At 51.8% G+C, this 26937-nt stretch overlaps 9 protein-coding genes across 9 annotated transcripts; 4 read left to right on the forward strand and 5 right to left on the reverse strand.

The window, feature by feature from the left end:
- Positions 1-651: 651 nt before the first annotated feature.
- Positions 652-2108, forward strand: GH5FP-0 (Glycosyl hydrolase 5 family protein; the record flags this gene model as incomplete). Its single annotated transcript, XM_036642558.1, has 3 exons — positions 652-1263; positions 1319-1904; positions 1975-2108. The coding sequence occupies 3 exons, from the start codon at positions 652-654 to the stop codon at positions 2106-2108; spliced, it is 1332 nt and encodes a 443-aa protein (XP_036491794.1).
- Positions 2109-2993: 885 nt separating this feature from the next.
- CGCS363_v010710 (uncharacterized protein) lies at positions 2994-4438 on the reverse strand (the record flags this gene model as incomplete). Its single annotated transcript, XM_036642559.1, has 4 exons — positions 2994-3178; positions 3260-3541; positions 3591-4258; positions 4338-4438. 4 exons carry the CDS (start codon positions 4436-4438, stop codon positions 2994-2996), a joined length of 1236 nt encoding a protein of 411 aa, XP_036492411.1.
- A 2249-nt stretch (positions 4439-6687) lies between these two features.
- ytcJ-0 (putative amidohydrolase YtcJ) lies at positions 6688-8346 on the reverse strand (the record flags this gene model as incomplete). Its single annotated transcript, XM_036642560.1, has 1 exon — positions 6688-8346. The coding sequence occupies one exon, from the start codon at positions 8344-8346 to the stop codon at positions 6688-6690; it is 1659 nt and encodes a 552-aa protein (XP_036492410.1).
- A 1753-nt stretch (positions 8347-10099) lies between these two features.
- On the forward strand, positions 10100-12542 carry CGCS363_v010712 (putative transcriptional regulatory protein; the record flags this gene model as incomplete). Its single annotated transcript, XM_036642561.1, has 8 exons — positions 10100-10105; positions 10163-10469; positions 10522-10980; positions 11035-11182; positions 11236-11313; positions 11363-11680; positions 11750-11956; positions 12008-12542. 8 exons carry the CDS (start codon positions 10100-10102, stop codon positions 12540-12542), a joined length of 2058 nt encoding a protein of 685 aa, XP_036492409.1.
- Positions 12543-12666: 124 nt separating this feature from the next.
- On the reverse strand, positions 12667-15828 carry hyuA-0 (putative D-/L-hydantoinase subunit A; the record flags this gene model as incomplete). Its single annotated transcript, XM_036642562.1, has 4 exons — positions 12667-12915; positions 12973-13538; positions 13601-15703; positions 15783-15828. 4 exons carry the CDS (start codon positions 15826-15828, stop codon positions 12667-12669), a joined length of 2964 nt encoding a protein of 987 aa, XP_036492408.1.
- Positions 15829-17677: 1849 nt separating this feature from the next.
- Positions 17678-19315, forward strand: Ache-2 (Acetylcholinesterase; the record flags this gene model as incomplete). The annotated part of the gene is made up of 4 exons (XM_036642563.1): positions 17678-18159; positions 18211-18715; positions 18786-18916; positions 18970-19315. The coding sequence occupies 4 exons, from the start codon at positions 17678-17680 to the stop codon at positions 19313-19315; spliced, it is 1464 nt and encodes a 487-aa protein (XP_036492548.1).
- Positions 19316-19448: 133 nt separating this feature from the next.
- Positions 19449-20390, reverse strand: RDH8 (Retinol dehydrogenase 8; the record flags this gene model as incomplete). Its single annotated transcript, XM_036642564.1, has 2 exons — positions 19449-19843; positions 19895-20390. 2 exons carry the CDS (start codon positions 20388-20390, stop codon positions 19449-19451), a joined length of 891 nt encoding a protein of 296 aa, XP_036492414.1.
- Positions 20391-22622: 2232 nt separating this feature from the next.
- On the reverse strand, positions 22623-23709 carry CGCS363_v010716 (uncharacterized protein; the record flags this gene model as incomplete). Its single annotated transcript, XM_036642565.1, has 2 exons — positions 22623-23226; positions 23285-23709. 2 exons carry the CDS (start codon positions 23707-23709, stop codon positions 22623-22625), a joined length of 1029 nt encoding a protein of 342 aa, XP_036492413.1.
- A 2256-nt stretch (positions 23710-25965) lies between these two features.
- Positions 25966-26937, forward strand: CGCS363_v010717 (uncharacterized protein; the record flags this gene model as incomplete). The annotated part of the gene is made up of 1 exon (XM_036642566.1): positions 25966-26937. One exon carries the CDS (start codon positions 25966-25968, stop codon positions 26935-26937), a length of 972 nt encoding a protein of 323 aa, XP_036492412.1.

Genomic DNA, 26937 nt, shown 5'->3' on the forward strand with positions numbered 1-26937 from the left:
CGCTGCTAGCCTCCCCATATCTTCAGAGGCCTTTTATTGATCTTCAATGTCTACCCTGTTTTTCATGCCGTCATGCGCGGGGTTCAACGCCGAGCTCACTGCATGCTGATACGTCCTCGGTGACAGCCGGTTCACACATCAGACGAAGCTTCGGCAGCACATGGATGTATTGGTGCCTCCAGTGCCCTATCACGGTAAACATCCGAGCGGATCTTTCCCAGCCGTCATCCTTAACCTTGATGGATGAGGGAATACTTTTTTCAATATTAGGCTTCTCCTCCCCGGCTAGAGGGTGCTGATTCTGGAAGAATATCAGCTAAAGAAGATCGTAGGACTGGTTCTTGACACAGGGGAAAAGTTTGAGAAATGCTTCTTTGAGACTCCAAGGATGGAAGGCTTGGAGTTGGTGCAATATTGCTTTTGTTTATTGAGGCCCGGGAGGGAGATGCGAGGACCTTGACAGATGTGAGGACGACTACCCTCAATTAACAGGATGTCCATTAACGAGGCCTCCTCCTCGATCCGCTCAATTCCTACCCTGTTCTCACCCGTGTTCTTTTACCTCTGCAGAGACCCCTAGCCATAGGTCCGTACCTCCTAAGGCTGAAAGTAGGCGTTCTCGTCTTGCCCGCGAAACTCTAGCGATCCATCATGCGCCGGCTTCACACCACCACAACGGCGCTACTAAGCGCGCTCACGCTGCCGCTCATATCGGCACATGAGCCTCCCGCGCCGCGTGGTGACCAATCTCTCCCGCTCTCCGTCGTCGGCCGAGACATCCTTGACGCAAAGAATGACACCGTCGCCCTCGTTGGCGCCAACTGGCCCGGCCATGAGCAGACCATGTTGCCCGAAGGCCTGCAGTTTCAGAACATCTCCAACATCGTCACCAAGATCGCCCAGACCGGCTTCAACTCGGTGCGTCTCACGTTCGCGACCGAGATGGTGGACGACATAGTCGACAAGGGAGGCGACGTGACTCTCAAAGCGACCCTGGAGAAGGCGCTCGGCGCGGAGAACGGCACCAAGATCATGAAGCAGATCGTCAGCAACAACCCCCGCTTCGACGAGAACACTAAGCGTCTTGAAGTGTGGGACGCTGTTGCTGATGAGCTGGCGCGTCAGAACATCTACCTGCATCTTGATAACCATATGTCCAAGGCTGGATGGTGCTGCAACGTAGCCGACGGGAACGGGTGGTTTGGCGATGCTTACTTCAACACTACCAACTGGATTAGGAGCTTGTCTTACATGGCAGAGCATGTGAGTCCCGCCTCTCTCTAGTCACGCTGCTCACTGTTCTAACGCATGGATACAGGGCAAAGCCAACTGGAAGTCCTTTTCGAGCATCGGTCTTCGCAACGAGATACGCGAGCGGTTCAGCTACGACAAACCCCCCGCCGCTCCCGCCATCGAGCCCGGAACGTGGGAGACGTGGGGGAAGCGCATGGTCCAAGGTGCCAGCACCATCCACGCCGCCAACCCGGACGTGCTCATCTTCTTCGGCGGACGGCTGGGTGGCATCGACATCGAGGCGCCCGCTAACGGGTGGTACGCCGACGAGCCGAAATGGAACTTCTCCATCGCGGCGCTGCCGTTCAAAAACAAGTTCGTCTTCGAGCTGCATGCGTACGACCACGGTCTGAGCGATGACTGTGAAGGGTACTACGGGATGCTCGATGGCTGGGGCGCGGACGTTATGACCAAGGGGCAAGCCAATGTGGCGCCGCTGATCATGAGCGAGTGGGGCCATGATCAGTCGGATACATCGCGAGATTATGAGAAGAAGTTCCACAAGTGTCTGATGGACTTGATGGTTCAGAGGAGCGTTGGGTGGATGGTTTGGAGTATGGGCGGCAGCTACTACATCCGTGAAGGCAAAGCTGATGTCGAGGATTTCTGGGGTAAGTTGCGTGTTTCGGTTTTGCTGTCTGCCTTTGATAGGGGATGTACCTGCCGCTAACCATTTTTCAGGGCTTTTGGATCGCACATGGAGTGATTACCGAGGTCGCGATTCGATCAAGAAGCTTCAGGTCGGCATGAAGGCCACATACAAGTCTTTCAACAAGTCTATGCCAGCCGCTGCGAAGGAAGTTGGAGGTAGGTAGCTCGGGCGAAGTTAGGAGGAACAGAGGTGTATTCTTCAGCGTCGCCCCTGCTGTTCAGTCTAGCAACTTGTTGATGGCCCTTGCCACAGCCTTAGTCGGTATCTTTGCTATATTTGTATGACCACGTTGAGACTTCAAGTACGTCCGGGAGTTCACGTCTTTATGCTGAGGCGAATCGCAATTATATCCCCGGATAATGAAGACGCCTTAAGAAGTGGGCCAACAGATGTCTTGATACAATGATTTCTCCTCTCCCCCCTTGTTCTAAGGTTTCAATTATGTCTTTGCACAGCACACTTTATAAGCTGCCGTATGACTTTGACAGGGATATTTACGAGGGTCTGGATAGACCACAGGAAACCCCTCCAAAGGTAGCCTATTGGGTATCTGAATTAGGCGCGAGTCGGCCGGGGCAGCTCCCTCTCCACAACACCACGATCAAACAGATCCATAGATGTATTCATCAGTCAGCAGAAGATACCAAATATTTGGTAGTACGATGAATTGATTGATATCTTCCTACATCTGGAGCTTGCTGGTTCTCAAGCTTTATGCTAAATCATCACCGGACAGTAAAGTTGAAAAGACAGTTGGACTGAAATTGTGATAGGATTCTTCGTACTGCTAGAGAAATGCTCTGACACAAGCTAAACTAGATAAGACTACTAGAGCACCTCAGACAAAGACATAAAGAAGAACATCGATCCGCAAGAACCCCGTGTTCGTGCACATGATTTAGAATCTCGCAGAAACTACGAGGAAGATCAGAACGTAAATTAGCAATGAGACATCTCCCAAATGTCGCGTGTACTCCAGAATCCATGCCTCTGTATATTCCTTGTCTCCTATCAGCGTATATCATCGGCAAGTGCTGAGCCCGCCAACCTAAGCACTGGTTGCTCCAATGGCATGCTCGAGCTTTTTGTAGTTCGGTGCCAGCATGAGAGCAGGAATATGGTTGTAACACTCCTTTTCTCCATCGCCGTCTGGGTCGTCACTGACGCAAGGAGTCTTGTATGAAAAATGCTGCTGATCGAAGGGCAAAGGAGTCCCATCCTCATATTCGTAGCCTGTAACAGGGAAGTGTAAAGTCAGCTGACAAGAACGTCCCGTGGTCCCTTTCTTTGTCAAAACGAAGAAACCAAACTTACGGACGGCCCAGAAAACCTCAGGTTCGCCGTCTGGGTTCAGCTTCGGTACCAGCGAGCATACGTTAGCAACATTCTCCAAATCTCCAACGCAGTCAGGATCGTCTGCTGGGAGACCAGTGCAGGGCAACCCAGTACACGGGGTCGGGGCAGAATATGTTTTGCGCGAGACGGTACCACAACTCTCGATAAGCTTAGGAAAAAAGACCCAACGAGAGTACTGTTCCGAGCTGACGTCCTTCATCGATCTTGTTGTAGTTGTAAGTGTCGTCTTCGAAATTGACCCTAATTCCAGTAAGCTTCTACTACGAACACCATTTTGGACGCTACGCACATTCATAGCTGACACCAGCACCAATGACTTCTTTGAAAATTCCCTCGACGCCGATGGAGAAGCCGTTGGAAATAGAGGTCTCGAAACCTCCACCAAGTTCTTTGGCCTCGCCTGGGAGCATCTGATTCCCTCCCTCGCCAGGTGCTCGTTCCTCGTGGCCAAGGAAACCAGTCCTGCGGAGCTCGCAGAAAGCCTGACAGTTGCTCTCAGGCACAATCTGGCCACCACAAGATCCATCTTCATTCAGCCTGTTTTTGGCGTCACAGTCAAAGTGTGGAACACCGTCGTAAGCCCACGCGCAGTCGCGCCTGGAAAGGGATCGCCCTAGCGAGCGTTTCCTCGATCCAGGAACATCAGGAGGATTGGAACCGGGAGGAGGAGCTAGACTGATCCCTCCGACACCATAGGCGGCGAAGGTCAAGTTATTGACGACGTGGATACCAGTGAAGCCGCCATTGAGACCGCAGTCTTTGATGAGTTGGTCGACACCACGTCTAGCTTCGTCGCGGTTGATGGTGCGGTTGCGCTGACTGCCGTTGCAGAGACTGACAACAGTCGCGTTGACGTGCGCAAAAATGCAATCATGTTTGGCCATTGAAAAGGCATCAGATGTCACAACAGTGTTCGTCAAGTACTGCGCAGCCTCCAACGAGTCTTGCTCAGTGTATCTATTCATCGTCTCAGCATATATACTCATCTGGAACAAGGACAAACCAATTGTATGTGACTGTTGATTCGAAAACATACCCACGATCTTGACCACAAACAGTGTACCGGTCAGCGCTGTCGCCATCTCTCGGTAAGACGTGTCCAGCCGCGCGCAAGAGTAGAAGGAGGCGGTTCAACATGGTTGCCAATGACCAGCTAGAGTGTGAGAAAGAGTTGGGATTTGTATATAGAAGAGAAGAAAGGGTCTTGTCAGTAGCAAAACCTGAGCGTGGCGATGGTGAAGAACAGAATTGAAAGCTTTCGGCGAGCAATCAAGCCAGCTTTAAATAATTTTCACCCTCACTCCTCATCCGCGCTCTTCAGGATTAACCTGCGCCTCTACAAGTCATGAAGTAAATGCTAGTATACTAGACACATCTGAAGATAGCCCAAAAAACTCACTCGCCGTACAGCTGTTCCAAGCAGCTCAGTGAAGTCACGGTGCTCATCTCGACCGAGCCCGAAGTCTCGAGCACCAACAGCCCCCACCTGCCATTCATCCTCCACACCTTCCAGGCGAGGGCGGTCTAGATCATTTCTTGAATGTTTAAGCTCCAAACTGACTTGATCTTTGCCTCGAGGTTTGGTTGAGGCACTTCTCATGGTGACGAGGCTTGCAATGATCAGCTGATGGTTCTGAAAGGAGTTCGTTTGGACTTCTTCCGAAGATGTCTTTCGAATTTCTCGGTCCTATAACTGCTCGTGAGAGGCGCAGCAGCGCAATACCTTCCTTTTCTACATTTCGCGTTTCGAAGATGTAGTTCCGCGACTAGGTGTTCCGCCGATCTATAGCGCGAGCCAAGATGGGCATTGAGGGCAATACTCTGTTCGCCAAGTCTGCAAGCTCCCAACACAGGCAAGCCAAGGAATTCGATATTCCAACCGCATGAAGTCTTATTTGAAGTTGTGTTGTGTCCAGGGTTATCAACCGTCCTTGTGACGGGCCGCAAAGGTGATTTGAAAGAAATACGCGAGCTTCGTATGCTGTTGGAACATGTTGACAGAAGATGGGAAGAGCTTTATTGGTCCAACAAGATTAAGAGACAACCGGTTGGTTAGGAATCTCGTATTCCAAGACAGCCGGATAAATACTGTAGAGTCTGGACCGTCTGGATTGAGCGATTCACCCGCCAAGCCAGGCTTGGCGGACTCGGGGTTGATTGGCACCACCAATCAGGCAATGTCAAAGCAGCTACATGAATGTGACCATAACTGTCGAACTGAGCCTGATTACCACAGCCAGTCAAGTTTGAAAGGGCTGCGGCACAGCAGCTGTGTAATTTTGAATCCAAGGTTCGGAGCACAACATACGTCATCTTGAGTTGGCCATTAAAGAGACAGCTGAGAGTTCAATCTTTTGTGACAGCATTGCCCGTACCCACCTATAAGAGAGACTTAGGCCAAATTGCCCACCTGATAGTAGTGCGGAGTCAAAGTCTTGTTCACATCGTCAGCTTTCTTTGAAGGGGGATCCGTCATTCAAGTCATTCTACACTTTCGCCCGCCATGGACCAAATCCCCGTGGTCAACGAAACGCATCGAACACATGTAAGTAATGGGCTCCCTTCGTGCTCTATGAAGTCTGAATACTATCTACGATCTAAGATATGTGTCTGACGTATCTCTCTAGCTCCAAGAGCGATGGCACCAAAATCCACACGCGTGCGCGCGACCTGCCCCTGACCTTGGGGTGCCCATTGTCTGCCGCACGATAAATGACGTTATCTTTACTCGCGGATATCTCGTGAGCCCTGGAGGAGACTTTGACCTCTTCGAACATTGCTGTCCGAGCATCCGGAATGGCACGAATGTGTACACGACACAGCGTTTTTGCCAATCCATGGCATGCTTCACCCATCAACCAGAGGTAGCCATCAATTGGCCAAACTGTGTCAGAGAGGCAGCAGGAAAGAAGATAGACGAGCTTAAAGCTGAGGGTAGGAAGTTCAACTACACCAAGGAAGTATTTCAGGGAAAATGCGAGTGGATCGACTACGCTTCTCTCAAGAAGGAGCTTCAGTACAACAAGAGCGAGTCTAGACAGTTGGCTGTGAGCAAATTCGTCATACTTGCTTTGACTTTGACGTCTGTAGTCGGGGCTCATTTCGTCATGTAGCTTCCTTTGTGTATCGTGGAGAAGGATTTGCCGAAGGTTAGCCAGACGCTCGATGATGATGTACTTATATTGTCCTGGGCCGTGCTTGGATTGCTCGCACAATAGCTCAGTTTGTACTTGGATGGATCTGGTGAGAAGAGAATGGCGATCTTAATAGTGAATGCCAAGCTCTACCATTGCGGCTTCTGTTACTCTCTGACTCATTCGTATATTTAATATCCTTGCCTAATGCTGATCTAATCTATCGCGACACCAAACTCCATCCTCTAGGCCTCAAACCTGCCCAGGAAACACTTGCTGTCCCTCAAACCAAGTCTCCACAGCCTTTGCCTGCAGAGCCTTCTCGGGCTTCCATTCAAGATCAAATACAGCCAAATCAGCCCTCTTACCAACTTCAAATGATCCTACACGATCGTCCAAGAAACAACTCCTTGCCGCACCCTCCGTGGCCCCGGCCACAACATCACACATGGACAGCGCGAACTGGGGATTGACAACTGTCTCCAACTCCGGCTCGCGGGCCGACCTCCGCGTGGTTGCAATGTAAAGGTTGTTGACAATGTGATGCGGCGCAGTCGGCGCATCAGAACCAATAGCCACGGGGGCTCCCCCGTCGGCGAAGTCGCTGTACGCGAAAGCGCGTCCACAGCGGTGTTCGCCAATGAGCTTCGGCCATGCGCGTAGGATGGCAGGGTCGGAGTGAACAGGCTGAACGGAGGCTGTGATGCCCAGCTTACCCAACCGCTTGGCGTCCTCCGCGGTTGTGACTTCGAGGTGCTCGATACGAGGGCGATGCTCCGGGCCGACATATTTCTCGAGCACATCGATGGCGTTGGCGACTGTTCGGTCACCGATGGCGTGGAGCGCCACTTGCAAGCCGTGTTTTGTCGCTGCTTCCACAACGGGACCCATGTGTTCCGGTGACCATACGGGGTCGCAGTTCTCGTTGTTGTGGCTGTATGGCTCCTTCAAGGAGGCTGTGCAGGCGTCGATGATGCCATCGCATACCAGCTTGATACCCACGAGTCTGCAGTCGGGGTCCGTCTCCAAGTTGAACTCTTTGGCGAGTTCTGCAGCCCTCTCAACCTGTCTGATGTTCTCCGCATCATTGTCCCTCGGCAGGATCATCCAGTAAGCAGCGAAGCGAATAGGGAACGGTCGACCGGCTTCCTTCTCCCTCTTGCGATAGTTCTGCAGCGCTTCCCATCCCTCCTCTTCCATTGCCATGTCGATGAGACCAGTGAATCCAGCACTCGTGTAGTCGTTGACAGCGGTTTTGATTGCCGATATACGATCTTCCATCGTGGAAGTCCTGGCCATGTACAATGGAATCCACTTCATGCTCGCTGCCTCCGAGAGCAGACCACTCGGCTTGCCAGTCTTGGGGTCGCGCATGATCTCACCACCAGGAGGGTCCGGCTCATTGTCCAGGTCCAGTTCTCTCAGAGCGGCGCTGTTGCACCACGTAGAGTGCAGGTCCTTTGCTGTGATCAAGATTGGACGAGGATCCAAGTCGTCAATGAGCGAGGCTAAGGGACCCTCTGGTGTCATGAAATGCATCCAGCCACTGCAAAAGATACGCGCCTGGTCCGGGTTGGCGGCGGCATGGTCTTTGATAGTCTTCCTGATATCCGCTAGGCTCTTGCACTTGTCCAGAGGCAATTTCTGCAAGGTCTGTCCCAGCTGAGTCAAGTGAATGTGTCCGTCGAGGAGACCAGGCAGGACGTGGCGGCCGCCAACATCGCGAACCTCAGCTCCTGCATCGATAGCGCTCTTGACTTCGTTTGCTGAAGCTTCGCCGACGAATGTGATAAGGCCGTCCTTGATCACGAGAGCCTCGGCGAAGTTGGCCTCCGATCGCTGTCCAGGCGGAGCCTTGTTTGACCGGAAGAACCTTCCGTTCTGGAAGACGACGTGCTTTGAAGTCGTCATGCTGGGTTGCTGGGACGTCTGAATAGTGTGTCTGACAACTCAGCCGCAACTGGAGGTCCTGTCAACCTTGTACCTTGGTGAACGAAAGCTTAGTAAGTTTAGCGCATGCTGCAATGATTGTGAAAATGTGGCAAGATCAGAAGGAGGGGTGAGGTTGCATGATGGTGTGATAGCCTAGATAGCAAAGATAGGTAGGAGGGGCATGCGGGGTATCATATCCGACATCTCGGCCGGCCGCTCGGCGTTGCATAATGGCACGCGGGGTGGGCTTTCGGCGGCAAAAGAAACAGCGCAATACCTCCGTGATCGGTGAAAACGATATTGAGGAGGGCTTGGCAATTTGGAATTTTGTTTTGGCGAGTGAGGGAAGCTTGGAACCCGAGCCCATCACGTAAGATGGTGGGGTCCCTGTGGGTGGCGTTGCAACGCGATTTCTAGTTTGGGTTCGGGTTGAAGGTTGGAAGTGTCGAAGCAATTCAACCGGGACTAAAATAGTCAAGTCTTTAGCAAAACTCAGAGACATAGAGCTAAGAGATTGCATAACAGCAGGGATATTAGGCATGTTGAGAACAACATTACAGAGCGACGGGAGAACTAGCCTCTCCCCCATAGATACAGCTGTCCGCGCGGATGTCGAAATTCTATTGCCGAGTTGTACCAGACTCTTCGGGAAAGGTCCAGAAAGGGATGTAAATGAGACTGAACTGATCTCAAATTTATTTTACACCAATATCAGTTTAAGGATACATCTGAGCGCATCAGAAGGCTGGCAGATTCAGTCTGTAATCAAGGCTGACTTGAAGACTAGTCGTTGACATGTGCTTAACTCGACTACAGCTTGTGTGACCAAGTCATCCAATAGCAAGAGTCATATACGAACTTCTTCAATTGCTGTCACAGACGGCTGAGAACCTACATATCAAATTGTTCCTACTATCTCGTTGATAAAGATATCTCATCGTCCATTGGTACAGGCTAATCCGAGCAGTAAAATCTTCGCTGATTCTTTGGTGGCTTTTGTACAAAGACTCACATAGGAAGATTTACGCTGTTTTCTCTCATTGTGTTGATTCCCTTCATCGTTGCCTAGCTTCAGCTGAACGCTCGGCTTTTTAGAGCTTAAGCTCCGGCAATATCGTATTGCTTAGGTTGTGGATCCTTTCACCCTGGCCATGCTGATAACGGCCTCTCAGCGCAGAATTACAATTGACGAAACCCGCAGGGTTGAACCTATGCCAGAAAGGACGCTGATGAAATACGAATCCATTTGCCACCTAAAATTAGTGAACCGAACCCCCAAATGGCAAGTCTATGACGAACGTGGTTGGTCACGTTGCACAGAGGGATTCAGAGCAGGGTTTCTGAGCCATCGCGCTGTCAACTGTCAACAGGCACCCATCCCACTTCAATCAACCCCGCAATCTTCAGCGCACCGGCCAAGTTGTGAAAAAGGGTCCAAAACAATTTGATTGTCATGTGACCGCGGTGGTTTTTGTCCCGCATCTCTGCCAGCCCCTTACGCGCGCAACTGACCGTCTCTTTGGTGGTGGTTGCCTGCCTGCATGCCCACTTGAAGATGGAGAAGAACAACGTGAAGCGGATATCGTAAGTTGATCTCAGCATCACAATTTGAATCAGAAAGATGCTAAACATGTAATGAAAAAAAAAGGTGTAAACGGTGTCAACAGAGAAAGGTACCGCGGTATTTGTAATCCCCGGAGTCCCTCCGATATCGCCCGCCCCGTCTTCGCCGATGGCCGTCGGCCACCGCCGCATTGTGGAAGTCTCATCCGGCTGACAACGGCGCCGCTCTCAGATCCGATGTTCCCGCACATTCCCGTGCGCCAATTGCTCCGCAGCTTCGGCTAAGTGCGAGTTTCGGGAGAGCGACTTCAAACGGCCGCCGGTGTCACGTGAGTATGTTGCGGCACTGGAGTCTCGCATCGCCTCGCTTGAGGGCTTCTTGGCTCGGCTCAAGGAGGCTAGCAACGATGAGCGAAACCAGATTTTGGACGAAGTTGAGATCAAAGACTACGTGCCGTCTTTCTCTAGCTTGCCCTTGGAGGACGAAGCAGCGTTGAGTGAGGCTTTGACCAAGGCGACCTTGCAAGAGACTTTGGATGGTGAGGTTCTTAAGAAAGTGGATGCAATATGTTCTGGTGACTGACAGTCCAGGCTCTATGATTTACCACGGCCCAACCAGCATCTTTCAAAATGACTACGGAGATACTTGTGGCAGCTCATCCGGCAACTCAAAGAAGTCACCCTTCCAGGATGACAGAAGCAACCTGATCAACCAGACAATGCGTTTGTGCTTGGGTCTGTTCTTCTACTGGCAGTACCCCTTGTTCATGTTCATCGACAGGGAGGCTTTTGTAGCCGAATTCGAGGACAACCCCATCGACGGCGACTTTTGTTCTCCTCCTCTGATTTACGCTGCAGCTGCAATCGGAGCTCTAATGTCGAAGGATCCTGAGATCAGGTCCCGGGCGCAAGGTTTCGCGGATACGGCACAAAGTATCCTGACAACGGAGGGTCTCAGCGCCCCGAGACCAACCTCTGTGCAGGCTTTACTTTGCTGTGGATATTACGAGGTCGGACAAGGAAACATTTCGAGGGGCTGGATGTTCGCTGGTACGCTAAGGTGACCCCATTGCCGTATTATTCAATCGCTCACGCGAAAGGCAGGTATGGCTTTCAGAATGGGCCAGGACATTGGCTTTCAACGAGAACCGACCCACTGGGGCTCAGAAGACAGGCCGAACTCGAAGTCGCCGTTTCCTTTCGATAACGAATTTCGACGCCGAATATACTGGGGCTGTTTCTTGTCTGACAAGTTAGTCTTGCAGATTATTTTTCAATCGATGACGCGCTCTAATTCGTGTGCAGAATCTTCAGTTTGTTTCTCGGGCGCCCAACATTCATGTACGAGAATGACGCCGATGTCAATTTGAGCGAGCCACTGCCGTTAGTTGTCCTTAGAAGCTTGCTCTATCTTCCGCTGACAGGAACTTAGTCATGACCCTCCGGTTTGGGAAAACTGGCTCTTTTCCCATGACCTTGGCTTTCTGAAGACGGTACGCCCGGCTGGGCCAAAATTGACTCTGCTGTTCAACCAGCAAATAGAGTTGGCCCGAATAATTCACGACATGCTGTCTACCACATTTGCGCCTAGGAAAAAGACCGATGCGCATGCCAGGAGATGGACTGAGGTGTCTCTTAATAAGCTGAACGCCAGACTTGTTGCCTGGCATGAGGCTCTCCCGACCAATATGAGATGGAAGAAGTGGTTTACCAACAAGGATAACCTGCAAGTCAACGTGGCCATTTTACAGTAAGTATTGCATTCTCTGACTTCGATGGGAATAGTAGACGGAAGTACTCACACTCTCTTCTTTTGAAGCACTCTCTACCACAGCACGCGCATCAGCCTTAATCTGCCCTTCATAGCCTCGATAGGATCCATGCCATCGTTGTCAGAAGACAAGCCCGAAAATGAAAAGAACCCGCTCGCCCAGTCGTTCAGAGTATGCAGAGCGGGGGCGGAGGGTATCGTGGATGTGTTGCAGCGTTTCAAGAGCGAACACACCCTCGGCAATGCGCCTCTTCTGTTTGTGGGTGGTTGCATCTTGGTTATGAATGCGATATTAGTTACTTGTAGGCACATGAGTAATCCCTCGTCACTAGCCAACGACACCCTGCTGCCTATATTGGACGACGCACTGCAAGACATGGCTCATTCGTGGTCACTTGCGGGAGAGGCCAGGCTGAAGTTCAAGAGCGTGCTGGATGCGAAGACCCGTCGCAGTGCTGGTCCACCTACAGAGGCAGAGAAACATGTCTCGGGATCTCGCAGCGCCTCAGAAGTGCCCGCGTCGGTGCCGGTCTTACATGAGGAGCTTTCGAAAACGGCCGCAACGACTCCAGCCCCCAATATGGCCTCGCCCGGGCCTGGTGTGCCCATCGATCCTACCCTCATCACACCGGGGGATGAATCACTAGGAAACATGGGAATAGCAACACAAAGCGGTGACTTGGAAACTCCTGGACACCATGTCTGGGAGCCGATGAGCGTTTTGGACAGCGAATCGGCGTATTGGGTTGGAGTAGGCGACAATTTCCTGGCTGAATCAGATTTGAATTTCTTTGACGGTGTGCCGGAGTTTGACTGGTCAGATCAGCCACCGATACCATAATGATTTGTGAGAATTTGACTTTTTGGGGTATTTCTGATAGTAATAAACTTGGGTAATAGCGGATCTCGATATTCTTCCTCACATCCACCGTTTTCTTTCGCAAAGGGTCTTACGTGTCGCCATCTTATGCCTTCGGTCGGAATTCATCGATAACACTGACTGGCTTGGTGTAGCTCAGCTCAGTCTTGTAATCGTGGGGGAGGCCAAAAACCTTGGGCCCAGCAATCTCGAGGGCACGCTCGGTTGCCCAAAGGGGATGGCCCGCCATGATCATGACGGCCACCTTTAGTCCGTATCTGTATTCCTGGACACCAATGGCTTCGCCAGTCGAGGTGTCAAGGAGGAAGATCAAGTCGGGAACAGTCGCGATGACCTTTTCAAAACAGTTAGCATCATTGCCAGGAAAGGTGTCAATGGTAATCAGGCTTACCTTCTCCGTCCCGTCCTCAAGCTTGCCCAAAACGCCGAGGTTCTCATTCATGAACGGAACAACAACTTCCTTCAAGCCCTCGCCAACTCTGTCCGTATCCGTTTCCATTTCGCTCTCACTCAGTCTCTCAACGGTCACCTTGCCCAGGCTGTGTGCCGTCGTTGTCAGGGTGCTTTCAACACCACGAATCTTGCCCTGGAACAGCACCTTGGCGCTACCAGAACCCCCAGCAGCCTCGATCAAGTCCTTGGTGACCGTTGAAACTGTGCCGGCTTGCTGCGCCAAAGCGACTACGCGTCCCAAACGCCATGCTAGTGAGTAAGTGTTGGGGATGCCGACCTCGCGCATTAGCTTTCCGGGGATGGGACGGCCGGCGGCGCCGGCTGCTGAGCCCATGGCCACGCATGCATCACGAATAGCAATGCCTGCTGAGGTCTCATCGGTTTGTGTCGCGGGGATGACAACGTTGTGACCGGTTCCACTGCAGAGAGTTACAGGGAGAAGCTCGTTGACGGACTTGGCGTGGATGTACTGGGAGACCATTTCGAACTGGGGGTAAGCTCGGCCTGTGGACATAGTGTTAGCAATACGAACGGTGTGTTGGAGTCCATTAGTCTGAGAAACATACCCATCATATCTCCGTCAACCGTGGGGATATCGTAGTACCGTGAGCTTCCCCAGATAAGGGTAGCGACGCCATTTGCTCCGCCGATCTCGGTGGCAATCAGTCTCTCAAACTTGGTCTTCATCTCCTTCTCCATCTCCTGCATGGCATGCCATACGCCGTGTCCTCCGGGACGCTCGATACTAACAGCCGGTGTACCGACACTAGCAACGGGCGGCATCATCTCCTCGTCCTTTAAGTCCTCGATGCGAATGATCTTCATTGTCTCTCCTTCTGTAAGAAGCTGTCTCAACTGGAGATAAGGGGCGTATGGAGACCCGCCGCCACCGCAACCAAGGATGTAGCAGCCGATAGACAAGAACCTTAGGTCGGTCTCGGAGAGAGTCCAGAGACCGCTCGACTCGATCTGCGGGCGGTAGGTCTTAAGGTCGACGGTATCATCCTCGTCGGCATCACCAGCGTCTGTGGTTTCATGCTTTTTGGTCTCCTCGAACATCTCCTCGTCAACAAGTTGGTCAGGGGCAGCTGTCTGAGTCATCTCCGAGTAAACCCGCTGATGGTCCGCAGGCAGCGCAACCTCGATCTTGATGGAGGTCTGGTTCTCCACATACGGCACGCCAGCCACTTCTTCGTGGAGGACCGTAACAGAGCTCGAGTCACCGCCCTTGGCTACAGCGTTCTCGATGGCTCTAGCCTTAACCTCTGCAATGCCGCCCTGGATATCTGAGCCGTAGACAATAGTCTCCGCTGAGCCGTATATCTTGGCGATTGCGGCACCGATGGCATTAGCAACGCCAGCATGCTCAGGCAGCACCACTTTGCTCACACCGGTGAGCTCTGGCGGGCAAAGAACGGAGCCACCTCCGACCAAGATAACGGTGCACGGCTCGGGAGAGAGTTTGGCGCGATCGATGACAGATTCCAGCATCTTTCTGACTCGCGCCTTACCCTTCTCAATAGTGTCGGTCGGCAAGGCAACTGTGGTATTGCCAATCTTTGCACCCGATGCAACAGCAATATCTGTCGCCGTGGCCACCTCGCCTCCGAAGCACAGCGCCTTAGTAACGAGGTCATGGCCGACGCTATCGGGTCCAACAGCAACAGAGCCATCGTCACCAACGTGTAGGATGGAACCTCCGCCCAAGCCGATACTCTCAACTGAAGGCATCTCGAGATTGACCTTGACGCCAGCCAGGGCTGTGTAGCTCTTGGATAGACGAGGGTATCCATTCTTCAAAAGATAGCCCACGTCAGCAGTCGTGCCGCCAATATCAACGACGATGCTGCCAGATTGATCGATCGCGTCCGATGCAAGGAAAGCAGCACCTCTAATAGAGTTGGTGGCACCCGATGAGAAGATCTTGATAGGCGCCTGCATGGCTTCGGAAAACGGCAGAAGGTGACCAGAGTTGGAAGTCAAGTACAGCGGGCACTGGAGACCAATTCTACGCATGGCGCCGATGAAAGCCCTGATCGTTCGCTGGGCAAAGTTGAGAATCGAGGCATTCAGGATCGTGGCGTTCTCGCGGGCAAGGAGACCCGGACCTGCGATATTGTGAGACAGAACAATGTTGACATCTTCTCCAAGCTCATTGCGAAGAACCTTAGAGACCTCTTCTTCTTGGTGGTAGTCTTTGTCGGTAGAGCAACCGATTCCAACAATGGCCACGTTCTTCAGCCCTTTGGACTTGATGATGGCCGCTTGCTCGCGGATCGCTGCCTCATCGATGGGTCCGATGAGTGTGCCGTCGATATTGCATCCGCCAGGGATGATCGCAGAGTGTCCATTGATGATACGCTTCAGAGCTTTTGGCCAGTCTGCGAAGGGCGGTGTCCCCGTGGAAAAGTTGTGAGAGGCCAAGCGAAGGACTGCAATCTTCTCGACACGCGACGTGTCTCTCTCAATGATTGCGTTCAAGAAATGCGTCGTGCCGATGGCGAGAGCAGTGATGCTGATAGGGTTGATGGTTGAGGTGTCCAGCAGAGCTTTCAGAGTTGCCTGAACAGAGAGCGTCACGTTGGAGGTGGTCGGGGCTTTGTGAGACGCAACCACGGCGTCCGCACTGGTCTTAGAGACATTAAGCAAGACACTGTCCGTGTTAGTACCTGGGAGATACGGTTAGTTTCCAGACGCAGAGGAGTCGGTGTAAGTGACACGGGTCCGGGGGCCCTGTCAGTCGCTCACCTCCGACGTCCACTCCCACCACCAACGTCCCATCCGTCGAGGCCATTTTGACCAGACTTTTCGTGCGACGGGCGCTGAAAATTGTAGCTATTGCCGTTACACTGCGGAAAATTAACTTCTTTACGATTCCAAAGCACGCCACGTTTGACTTGATTGAGGCGATCGCAGGCAAAAGGGCTGTTTCGTCGTCAGGAGCGGCTCTCGGTGATGACCTCCGTGTACTCTGAAGGTAGTTGATGCGGGCAGATTCAGCCGGGAGGTGGGGTTCAAGTAACGGAGTCCAACTCCGTTCATCGGCGACCGTATGCGACCCTATCTGGGTTGGGCGCACTAAAAGTGAGTGACCCTCTCGCTAATGCACCCGCAACCACTTTTGCCAGGGCTACGCGTATGGGGAAGGTGGATGATATGCAGACGGTTAGGGCGTCTCGGAGTTAACCCTTCGACCCCATTCTCGCCTCTATTGGCCTTGAGTTAGAAAACTGCTTATGATTGATGAAAGAAAGTTATATCTCGGCACCATCCTTCAGGATTTGCATCTTGCCAGCTCAATTTCAGGTGCCTGACTGAATCGCTAGTGATAACAAGAGAGTTATCCGAACGATGATAGGATTCATGATCACGCAATTTCTCTGGGAAGTGTCGATAATACTATTTGTGGCAGATAGCAATATTCAGAGTACAAGTCCGAGCCGGGTCTACTCTTTGTTACGAATGACTCGTAAGAACGAAAAGAGTGCAGTTTAAACAAGTCCAGCGAACGCTGAACTCCCATCACCCACAGCGACGATAACGGCCATGATTGATTTTTCAATACGCTTCGCAAGAACCTTACGTTTGTGTGGGAGTATTTACACTTCCTTCATTTTAGCTCAAAAATTGGCTTCAAAAAGCAAGGAAGACAACGTAGAGAGAATCACATAGAACGTGGCTGATGGAGATGTTGAACTTCAGAAACCTGACTCAGTAACTGTGGAAGACGCCAGTGGAACCAGCAGGATCCAGGCTGTCCAAGCAGTTTGGGGGAGGCATGGAAAACTGACAATCGTACAGGTAGAGCGGTGAGTTCCGAAAGCGAGCATTGCAGTCTCGCACTGAAGTGGTTTATCTTGCATACGTCGGCATCGGCTCAACGCTGCCGGGCTTGGTTGTCGCAATCCTACCCCAACCGCATCCAGTCCTCATGTCAGTCGATCATTCCTCTTGCTCCCCGCGGCATTATTCATAGTATTGCCATCCCTACTAGTCTAGTCTCTGTTGCAATAAGGGGCTAAAAGCACCCGCTCGAGTATGTAAAATTATTGTAATATCTTACAGAGATGCACAGGACTTTGTCGAGAACTGGGGTTAGTCGAAGACCAACGCAAACACACAACGTTATGGAGTACACTTATGAAGGCGACGGCATCCTTAGTTGATGTTAGAGAAGTGTGATTACAATTGATATTACTCAGATGCCCAACTGTGATTCTCATTGGCACCTAAGGTATTCAACGTATCCTTGAGTTTGTTGCAGAACACTGGATAGGCACCTACTGTGTGATAACTGGTATCGGTTGTCGTATCTGCGGGTATCCTGTCTCGTACTGCTATCCTTAACTCAAACGCATTTACAAACTCCTACCTATCTTTCATTCCAGGTGAAATGCTTCTTTTGACGCAGGTGATAAACGTTCAGAACTTGACTGCACGCAATTCCGGAGTCCAACTCCGTCATGTGTATGTGACCCGCTGTGACGTGACCAGCCAATTCCCGGGTCGAGGGATCCAGCAGGCAGCATTAGCGCAATCCGAAGCTATCAACAGCGGTCCGGCCCACTATACGATAGCTTAAATACCCCTCCGCGGGGTTTCTCGCCGCATCTGAGTCAATTGAAGAGCAAGCAGCATCCGCGATGTCGGTCATAAGCGAGAGCAAACACGGCGTTGAGTACCTCACGGTCGATTCTACGTTCGGGGCAGTCAAGGGGTTCATCAACAAAGATTATCCGAACGTTGCCCAATTTCTCGGTATCCCCTTTGCAGAGCCACCAATAGGATCCCAACGCTGGCTTCCTCCCACACCGAAAGCGCCTCCGACAGTGATTGATGCTACGAAATTCGGACCCTCCTGTCCGCAACAGAACAAAGGCGGCAGACCTTCAGTGTACAACACAGATGTTCCTGAACTTCAGATCAGAGATGAGACTTCCGAAGACTGCTTGTCGCTATGTATATGGGCACCAAAAGAGGCAGTTGAAAGCGCATCAACAGTCAGACTGCCCGTCATAGTCTTCATCACTGGCGGCGCGTTTCTCGTTGGCGGCACAACTGTGCCATATCAAAATCCCACGCCGTGGGTTGAAAGCAGTCAGAGACATATTGTAGTATCCATCAAGTAAGGAACATTCATCAAAAGGCTCAGAATCTTACTGATTCCGAAATGCAGCTACCGCCTCACAATCTTTGGCTTTCCAAATGCCGCGTGCCTAAACCCTCATGAGCGAAATCTAGGCCTCCTTGACCAGCGTCTGGGTCTGGAATGGGTGCACAAGCACATTGCATCATTTGGCGGCGACCCGTCGCGAATGACGCACTTTGGTCAGTCCGCGGGTGCTCGCAGTATAGATGCTCACTCTTTCACGTACCCCGACAAGCCTCTGGTGAGAAATATTATCATGAACTCTGGCTGCGCACTGCCTCCACTTCCAGTGAGTGATCCTGGATGCACACACTTCAGCTTCCTAGCAAAGTCTATAGGGTTCGAAGGTGATGATACTGTCGCCGAGCTGGAGTTCATGAGGCAACAGCCAGCTGGCAAGCTGGTGGATGCGATCCGTGAGCACTGGGAGACGAGTGAGAGGCCTTTCTTGAGTTTTCGGCCTATCGTCGACGGCTTTACCCTGTTTGACGACTATGAAGAGCGTGTCCAATCCGGAAAGTTTAGTAAGCTTGTAAGACTACCTAAATCTAAGCCTTTGACAGAAAGGAAAATATTACAAGCTGACCATCGCCACTGACCAGCCAGCGATCTGCGGGACGATGAATGACGAAGGCACAGCCGTAGCGTTGTATAAACCCGAAGGTCCCGACCCAACGGTGGCAGAACGAATTACAAAAGGTTACTTCCTTGGACCTATGGTCAAGATGGCAAGGTAACGAACAATCTCAGCGACGAGTGTGTTGTATAAGGCTGACTTTGCAATAGGGCTCGTTCTGCCCATGCTCCTACCTTTCGTTTCTTGTTCAAAGACTTTGCGCCACCTGGCTCCAGTTCATTTCCCAACATCTCGCCGCGTCCCTGGCTTCGGGCATATCACAGTTCAGACATGCCCTTGGTCTTTGGCACACATTCATGGGCGAGGGGCCCTTCGACAGCACTTGAGGAAGAGGTCTCTAAAGCCTGGCAGGACCTTTATGTTGCATTCGCAGAAGATGGCCCGGATGGGCTAAGAAAGCTGGGTTGGAACGACATGAGTGACGGTGAAGGAATAATAATAGGTTGCGGTGAGAAGGGGTGGGAAGTAACCCCTCTTGAAGAGGTCGACCGATAGTGACAATGTCCTAGGACGGTGTGATCACTCTACTTCATACAGATTTAATGTTTTGGAGGCCAAATCCAGGCTTCGAGTTCTTCTATGCCATACGTGTGTCGCCTTCCGGTCGGGCGATGTTTCTCCTATATGCTCAACTCTCAAGATATACATTTTCGCAAATATCTCCAAAAACCTCCATGGTTCTCTGATATCCAGCGATCACCTCGTCAACACGCTTGGCCACATCTCTCCCGAGGGGCAGCACTCTTTCAGCTTCTTTTCCTTTCCCAATACCAGTGCCAGTGATTACTTCGTAGATCACTTGAGACGCTTTCAGATGATCGCCGTCTGCGGGGAATCCATCTGTGGCGGACGCCGCCATGACTTGGTACACCTTCTCCATTGCACTTCCCTCATAATCCGCCGGAGTCGGTGTCCTCGCCAACTTCACCGATGGGCCCATATTGGTGTCGAATGATCCAAGGGCCACTGACAGTACACGGACTCCAAAAGGAGCCATCTCTTTGGCAAGGACTTTGCCGACACCTGCGATTGCGACAGTCAGCTCGAGACGCTGAGAATATCATGCTTACGTACCGTCCATAGCAGCCTTCGCAGCAGCGTAAACTGCCATCGATTCTCTGCCCTCCAACCCTGCACCTGAGCTGATGTTGACGATAGCGCCACTCCTCCTCTCTCTCATGTGCGACGCCACGGCTCTCATCAGACGATAGGCCCCGAAGAAAACAGTGTCCATCTGCGCTCGGGTCTCCTCTTCCGTAAAGCCTTCAGCTGGGCCATGGATAGACCACCCGGCGCTGTTCACGAGAACGTCAATAGCAGTGCCATTCTTCTCAAGATCGTTCACGACATCTCCTGATTTGAGATCATCCACATCCAACCGTAGCCATCGCCCGCCGCCTTTCTCAACTTCTGTGACCAGCTCGGGGTTCTTCTGGGGATTGCGTGACGTCGCGATCACATGGTGTCCGTTTTTCAATGCAATTCGTGTCAGAGCTAGGCCGAACCCTGAAGAGCAGCCAGTGATGAGCCACGTGAGGGGTCTATCGGGGACAATGAGCTGGTTGGACATATTGAGTAGTAGATGATAATGTGTGTTGTGAAGGCGACTTCACGGCAAAAGCCTATACCCAGAAACCCTCCTCAAATATTAGAAGGCAACAGCTCTCGGCTTACATCAATTTTAAATCCGTAGGCCCGACTGTCGCTTAGTCTCCGGCGACTCCTTTGACGGCCCCGCATCGGCCGCATAAGGCGGTCCAGCCGTTTCCGGACTTAAGGTGAGCCGGCCGTGGCTAAGCTCCGTCCATGTGAGGTTGAGTCTTACAAACATCCAAATGCCATCATTCATAGGGTTCACTCTCGGGTAGGCGATGCGAGAAGACCGCTAGATTTCAGTATGCGGCCGGTGAGCACCCCAATCATATGAACTTTCCACAAATTGATGCGCAAGGATGGATGCAAGGCCCAATCGCACGATGCGAACATGCGCTTAGCTAGCGATAAAGTTACAGTTACGGGAGATGAATACAGGGTGAAAGATTGTACTCTAATCATTTTCTATTAAACCGCCATCTTCCACGCAGGCGCATGGTGGGCAAGCCTCAATAGAATGCAGTTATTATCCGACCTTGGCTGTGGGACTGGGGCTGGGTACATAACCAGGTCAATTGGGCCGTTCGTCAAGGTCGGTTAGCTCAGTTGGTTAGAGCGTGGTACTAATATGTCATCTGATATGTTCAGTAATGCCAAGGCCGGGAGTTCAAGCCTCCCACTGATCACAGATTTTTTGGCATTTCCTAGGATACGACACATTCTTTTTTGATTGGATTTGTCAACCTCTTGACTCTTGAAATTTGAAAATTTTATGATGTGAGCTTTTCAGAGGGTGAGTCGCCAGGCAAGAAGAAGGAAACTTAAGCCCCACCTATTATAAGCACCATTCACTTTAATTGAAGCTCTGTCACTACGAGATCATGTTGGTTGTTTAACAGGATCCTCAAAATACTAGAAACGAGGAACTCTTATGACCTCACAGTAAGTAGTCTTAATAACATCGCTCAACCCGCGTTTGCAGTTGGCGCCATATCAAGGAAAACCTCCATAAGTCTGTCGGTCGGGAGGTGATGGCGCTGGACGACAAGCCGAAGTTCACTTTCTAAGAAAGCGAGGCTTATCTGAATGCGCTTCTTTTTCGCCCCTATTGTACGCTTTTTGTCTTGGAGGGTAGATCATCCCGTGTGGTCCTCGAGTCCTCAGACCGCGTCGTTTTCGGTACCCCTCTGTCGAGTTGCGTAATCCCGCGGAGCGGACGTCTCGTCCCGTCCTGTCGAAATGTTGTGCAGTAGGGCGCGGCACATGTTTGTCGAGCGGATAAGAACATTCCAGCCGAGTTACTCCTTGAGAGCCACCGAGTCTGTTGTCATGGTTGGGGAAAGTACGACGATGGCGAGGACCGTTGGAAGGCACATGCCGAGCTCCGGAATTCGGTGCCGGTCCGTTGGTGTAGTCGACGAACAAATGGCTTGTTCTCCGATGTCTTCTGTAGTAGCAACCTTTTATATGAAAAGGTTGATTAAAATCGGCGTAGGTTCCGTGTCGCGGTGGCGCCTTCGTCGACGGGCTGTCGTCAGTGGAGATTTGGAAAGCACTACACGGTCTACTCCATGATCCTCCCATCCCTTTCTACCTTGAGTCCACTCACTGTTTGTTGGAATTCACGGGCTTAAAGCCCCATTCTCAATGCTGCCTAAAAGTACTATGAGGCCTCGGTATTCCATCCTACAGCCCATGCGCCCTGCGATGCCAACATATCTCCGGACAGGATGTGATATCTCAGAATTGAATCCTAGCTCTACACTACAGCACAGAAAACCCCTCACCTAGATGTATAGTTGTTGCGTAAAATTCTATCTCTGTTTTAACTTGCGCTTTTGTTGTTATATATTTACTTTTAGTTTCATTTGATACGCGTTGAGATCTGATCCTGGCTAGAGTACCTTCATATTATGGCTTATTGGTGGCTATTACCCGCCATATGAGTCTACGGTGGAAACTCGAATCAAGCAGGTATTTGTTCACATTCACGAATCCCGGGTCTGTTGCAGCGACCACATTTTGTCCGGACGTGGTATTGATTTCTACTTATAATCTGAAGTTGGTTTAATGAGTGAAGAGAAGAATAAAATCACAAACAGTGTGTAACATAGCAAATAACCCTCCTTTTCTGATCAGATGAAAGCGTGAGTCCTGTTTCAATCCTGTGGCTTTCAATCCGACCGGAAGGTCATCGTCGACAGCAGGCCTATTTCTCACCCCAGCTCAGGACCTTGTCGAATTTCATGTCAGGGACAGCGGCAACTCTACCAGTCGAGCCCTTGGCGATGACCTTGTCCTCCTCCTCCGACCAGCACGCACCGCCCTCAACGTCCTCGCAGAAGGGATAGACCGTCTTGGTGGGCATGTAGCAGAACTTGCGCTCCTCGAGAGACACGAAGCTGGGGCCGACCGACCTTCCGGCCCCACAGAGGCCCGAGGCCGTGTGCTTTGCCTCTTTGCTCTTGACCAGGCGCGTGTCCTTTTCGAAGCGTCGGGCGAGGCGAGCGTGCTGTTTGTCGACGGCGCGGCGCTCCTCGGAGCGGGCGAACGAGGTGGAGGGCTGCTGGCTGAAGAGGTCACGCTTGCGGGTCCAGAAAATAACGTCGGAGGGGTCGGGATCCTCGGTGAATCTCAGTACGGGGTCGTTGTTGCAGTAGTAGTCGAGGTCCTTGGTGCCGGAGTCCTTGGAGTATTCAGGCCAGTGGACCTGGATACCGGTGGTGTCGACGTCTCCGTTCTTGTCGACCCAGGCGCAGAAGACGGTCTCGTCAGGGCCGTCCTCCGTGGGGACGTAGATATCCGAGTAGTACCTGGTGATAGGATGTTAGTGACATGCAGAGGACAGGCTGGAGAGCTTGGGCTACTGACCAGTTACCACCTCTTCCGTAGGCTTCGTCACAACTCTGAGCCCAGTTGCCGATCGTGTTGGCGTAGTTCTGGCCACCCGGAAAGGTCACGGAAGCCCAGGAAATGCAAATGGCATCGTCGTTGCCGGTGAAGAGGGTGTAAGTGGGCTGCTGGACAACATCCGAGACGCTAGTCTCGCAGAGGTCGGCGCCGTTCTCACACTTGTTGTTGTCGTTGGTGGTGATGCCGAGGAACCCGCCCTGCTCGTTCCAGCAGCGGACGTCGGGGATGTTCCCGCCGGCGTTGCTCAGGGGCGGATCACCAGCTCCGTCAAGGCCGATCTTGAAGGCGAACTTGGCGCTCGGATTGTCAGGCTCGGGGAACATGTCCTTGAGGAAAGAGAAGATGGTGATGACGCTTCCGACGACACCGATAGCGGTAGCCATGTTGAATAGTGGTGAATGATGGTCTAAGGGTTTCAAGAAGGATCTGAACTTGCAAGCTGCTTCAGAGCCGAAGACTGGCGGGCGAAGAGGTTCTACTGAGGATGTTCTGCTCGAGTTGCTGATTTGAGAGAACAAAGGTAATGGAATAGGAGCTTCTTATAGTCGATTCCAGAGATATCTCGCCTCCTCCCACAATGAGGCCCAAAGGTTCGGCGGAATCCTCATCCTCAGTTCTTCACACATTCGATCCATCTAGTCCGCCATCACATCTGATTTCGGTAATACTGTTCGAGCTCAGCAACCTTGGCTGCGCTGACTGAGTGGCACCGTCACGAAGCGGCTTACATGGAGGATTAAAGCTCGCCCCCAATTGATACGAGGTAAAGAGGCACAGAGGTTGCAGTAATGACTCCAACACCTTGCCGTGACGAGCCTGACGACCTGATTCTCTACACGATCTTCGACCCCTCCCAAGGCGTAGATGAGAATGAACTGACTCTGGTAACCTTTGGCATGGCTTCCTAGCCGCGTGTTTCCGCTCCGCCGCTCCGCCCGATGGCATTCAGCCTCGAGCCTCACAGTCTATATTGGCCGTGCCATGAAGATCGAGATCTTGGCCAGAATTAGAATTCGGTGTGTCTGCGCCAAGTCGGTAGAGAATCCTGCAATGTGCTGAGCCTGCTGGAAACTCCTCCAAGCTTCCGAAAGAAGAAGAGTCTGGCCTCAAAACTTGGCTCAATGGGCTCCATAGTTGTTGGGAACTTCTGCAGAAGGAGTTGTTGCTGAGCCGCACCAAATCTTGAGAATGTTCAACCCATAAAATAATCATTATACCTGCCAAGTGAACTAGAGTAGAACCAAGTAGTAAAGCCTGAACGTACGATTGGACAGAGTTAATGCGACGGGATTTCAAAGTAACCATCCAAGCCCCACTCGTCCAGGCAACAACAGGATGTTGGCACATTTCGAGAGCGACTAAGGCCGCTTATAGCAGACGCTCAGATTGATTTTCTTACAACAGCTATCACACTTATTGTTTGACGAATGAGTCTTCGCTATGTTTCAAAACTCGAACACGTGTCAGTTGATGTTGTTGATGAGCAAAATAAGTCCCGGCTGTCTCGAAAACTGACGGGCCGTTTAAAGTGACATCGATCTCAAAAGCTTATAGAACAACATTTCAAACTAAACAATTCCACGAAACGGAAATTACTACCCTATTTCCCTGTCGCCGAAATAAATGGCCGGTTGTTTGGTGGTGAATGCTCAGAAGACCGGCCATTTACTTTGGAATCCGAGTGTCCATATCTTGCGGCACACACGCCAGGAGGCCTCAGAGCCTCCTGACAGGTGCACGTTTACGGACCATAACGTGGATCCATCCACTTATTTGAAATGAGCGGGCGGCTGGATATTACTGCCTGCATCAGTTACCATGGATCGCAACGCCCGACTCCAAGGGGATTAGGTAAGACTCGATCAGGCGATCCGATAGAGGGTGGACGCTCTTTCAGACGTTCCTCTACCTCTCTGACCACCTCCAACACGGCCACATTCCGGGTGAACTGTTTGTTCGAGCCTACAACAATGCCAAAAAGGGAAAGTGATGTGACCAAAACGGATGAGTTGCAAGGGGTCATGCCGATCGTTCAAGCAGTACGCTCGCGATGGTGGCTTACATAGGAGCGGCGCGGAGAAAAAGGAGCGGGACGGGCCAAGAGCCAAGAGCCAAGAGCCGCGCGCCAAGAGGTAGGAAGGAATACGCCTTGCTGTGCCGTCGGGGGCACCGGAAAATTGACGTAATGTGGAGAGATTTCGGCTGAGTTTTATGTTGCTGTTTGCCTTTGTGAGGCGTTGCATCTCATTTGCCGCGTGTTGGACCTTTTTTTCGTATCATTCTTCTTCGTCTACCTTCGCCGTTGGCCAAGGCTGTCGCCAAGCGAGGGGTAATCGCTAATGTCGAGGTCGAAAATGATCACACGGCAGTGATGTGACATCATGTTTGTTCCCGCAACCACCAAAGATCCCCGGGAACCTTTCGACCCAAACAGAAACACAGCGTACCTCACCCCAGGAAAAGAGAAAGACTTAAGAGCGGGCAAGGCCCAGACGACTTTGTCAGATATAGACTATCTATAGCGCGGGCAACTCACGTCTACTCCACTGCAACGGCGAAACCAATTCAACCCGACTTAGTACGTACTTAGCAATTGTCCGACTCAACCACCCTTTCAGACTGTTCTTTCCTAAAGCACCATGAACACAAGACTCCTTGCTGCTATAGCTCTGGCAACCTCAGTTGCGGCCCAGCACAGAGACATCTCGTCGTGCAGCGCCCTCTCATGCATCAATTCCGAAAGCCAGGGTGTGTGCTCGTCGGGCAACTCACCCCGCTTTGTTGGAGTGGGAATGGTACCTGAAGTGCTCGACGTCGCCGATGAGAAGCTTTCGCTTACTCTCGTTGATGGGAGCCCGGATGGCATCCTCGCTAGCCAGCAAGGCTATCAATTTTCAACTCAGACGCTGTATGTCGGCGTGCCAGCCAACTTCAACTCCAGCAACCAGGAGGCCGGCTGCGCCCTTATGATGCAGTATCAGGAGCAAACATTTGAGCTGTCCGAAGACGACACGCAAAACACAACTTCTTGCAACTCGGTCATTTCTGACGGTTGTCAGAACAACATAGCAACTTTGGTGGAGCAATTCCGATACACTACGAACGGTCAGAGCAACAACACCGGAAGCGCCTCGTTGCCACGATGCGAGTCCCTAGCGCAGTTCCTCAACACCAACATCCACCACGAACTGTCCTTCTGCGACCGCTTCGCCGGCCACATTAACATCACCGCAGGCCCTATCTCCGGCGAGGACCTTTCTCCTAGCCCAGTCCAGCTCCAGAACGAAGGTTGCCAGCCCGTCATGCCCGAGAGCTACGAGCTGCGCAAGGTAGCCGAGATGCGGCAGATTCTTCCCACAGGAGATAACAGTGGCCAATCTCTGGGTGGCCGCTCTGGCGTGACTCCCGTTTTCACCGTTCTATACGACGATGAGAATGATAACAGCCCAGAGGTGCAGTTCACCTGCATGAAGACGTTCACCGCTGAGGGTGAGGAGATGCCTGATTCGTTGAACGGCAACGACGACAAGAGTGGTGCTGTTTACACAGGCCATGGTGCTACAGCCGCAGTCGCTGCGACTCTTCTTAGTTTTATCTTCCTTCTCGGTTGA

The sequence above is a fragment of the Colletotrichum siamense genome (genome assembly GCF_013390195.1).
Source record: "Colletotrichum siamense strain Cg363 chromosome Unknown KSG_Cg363_contig07, whole genome shotgun sequence".
Taxonomy (NCBI): Eukaryota; Fungi; Ascomycota; class Sordariomycetes; order Glomerellales; family Glomerellaceae; genus Colletotrichum; species Colletotrichum siamense.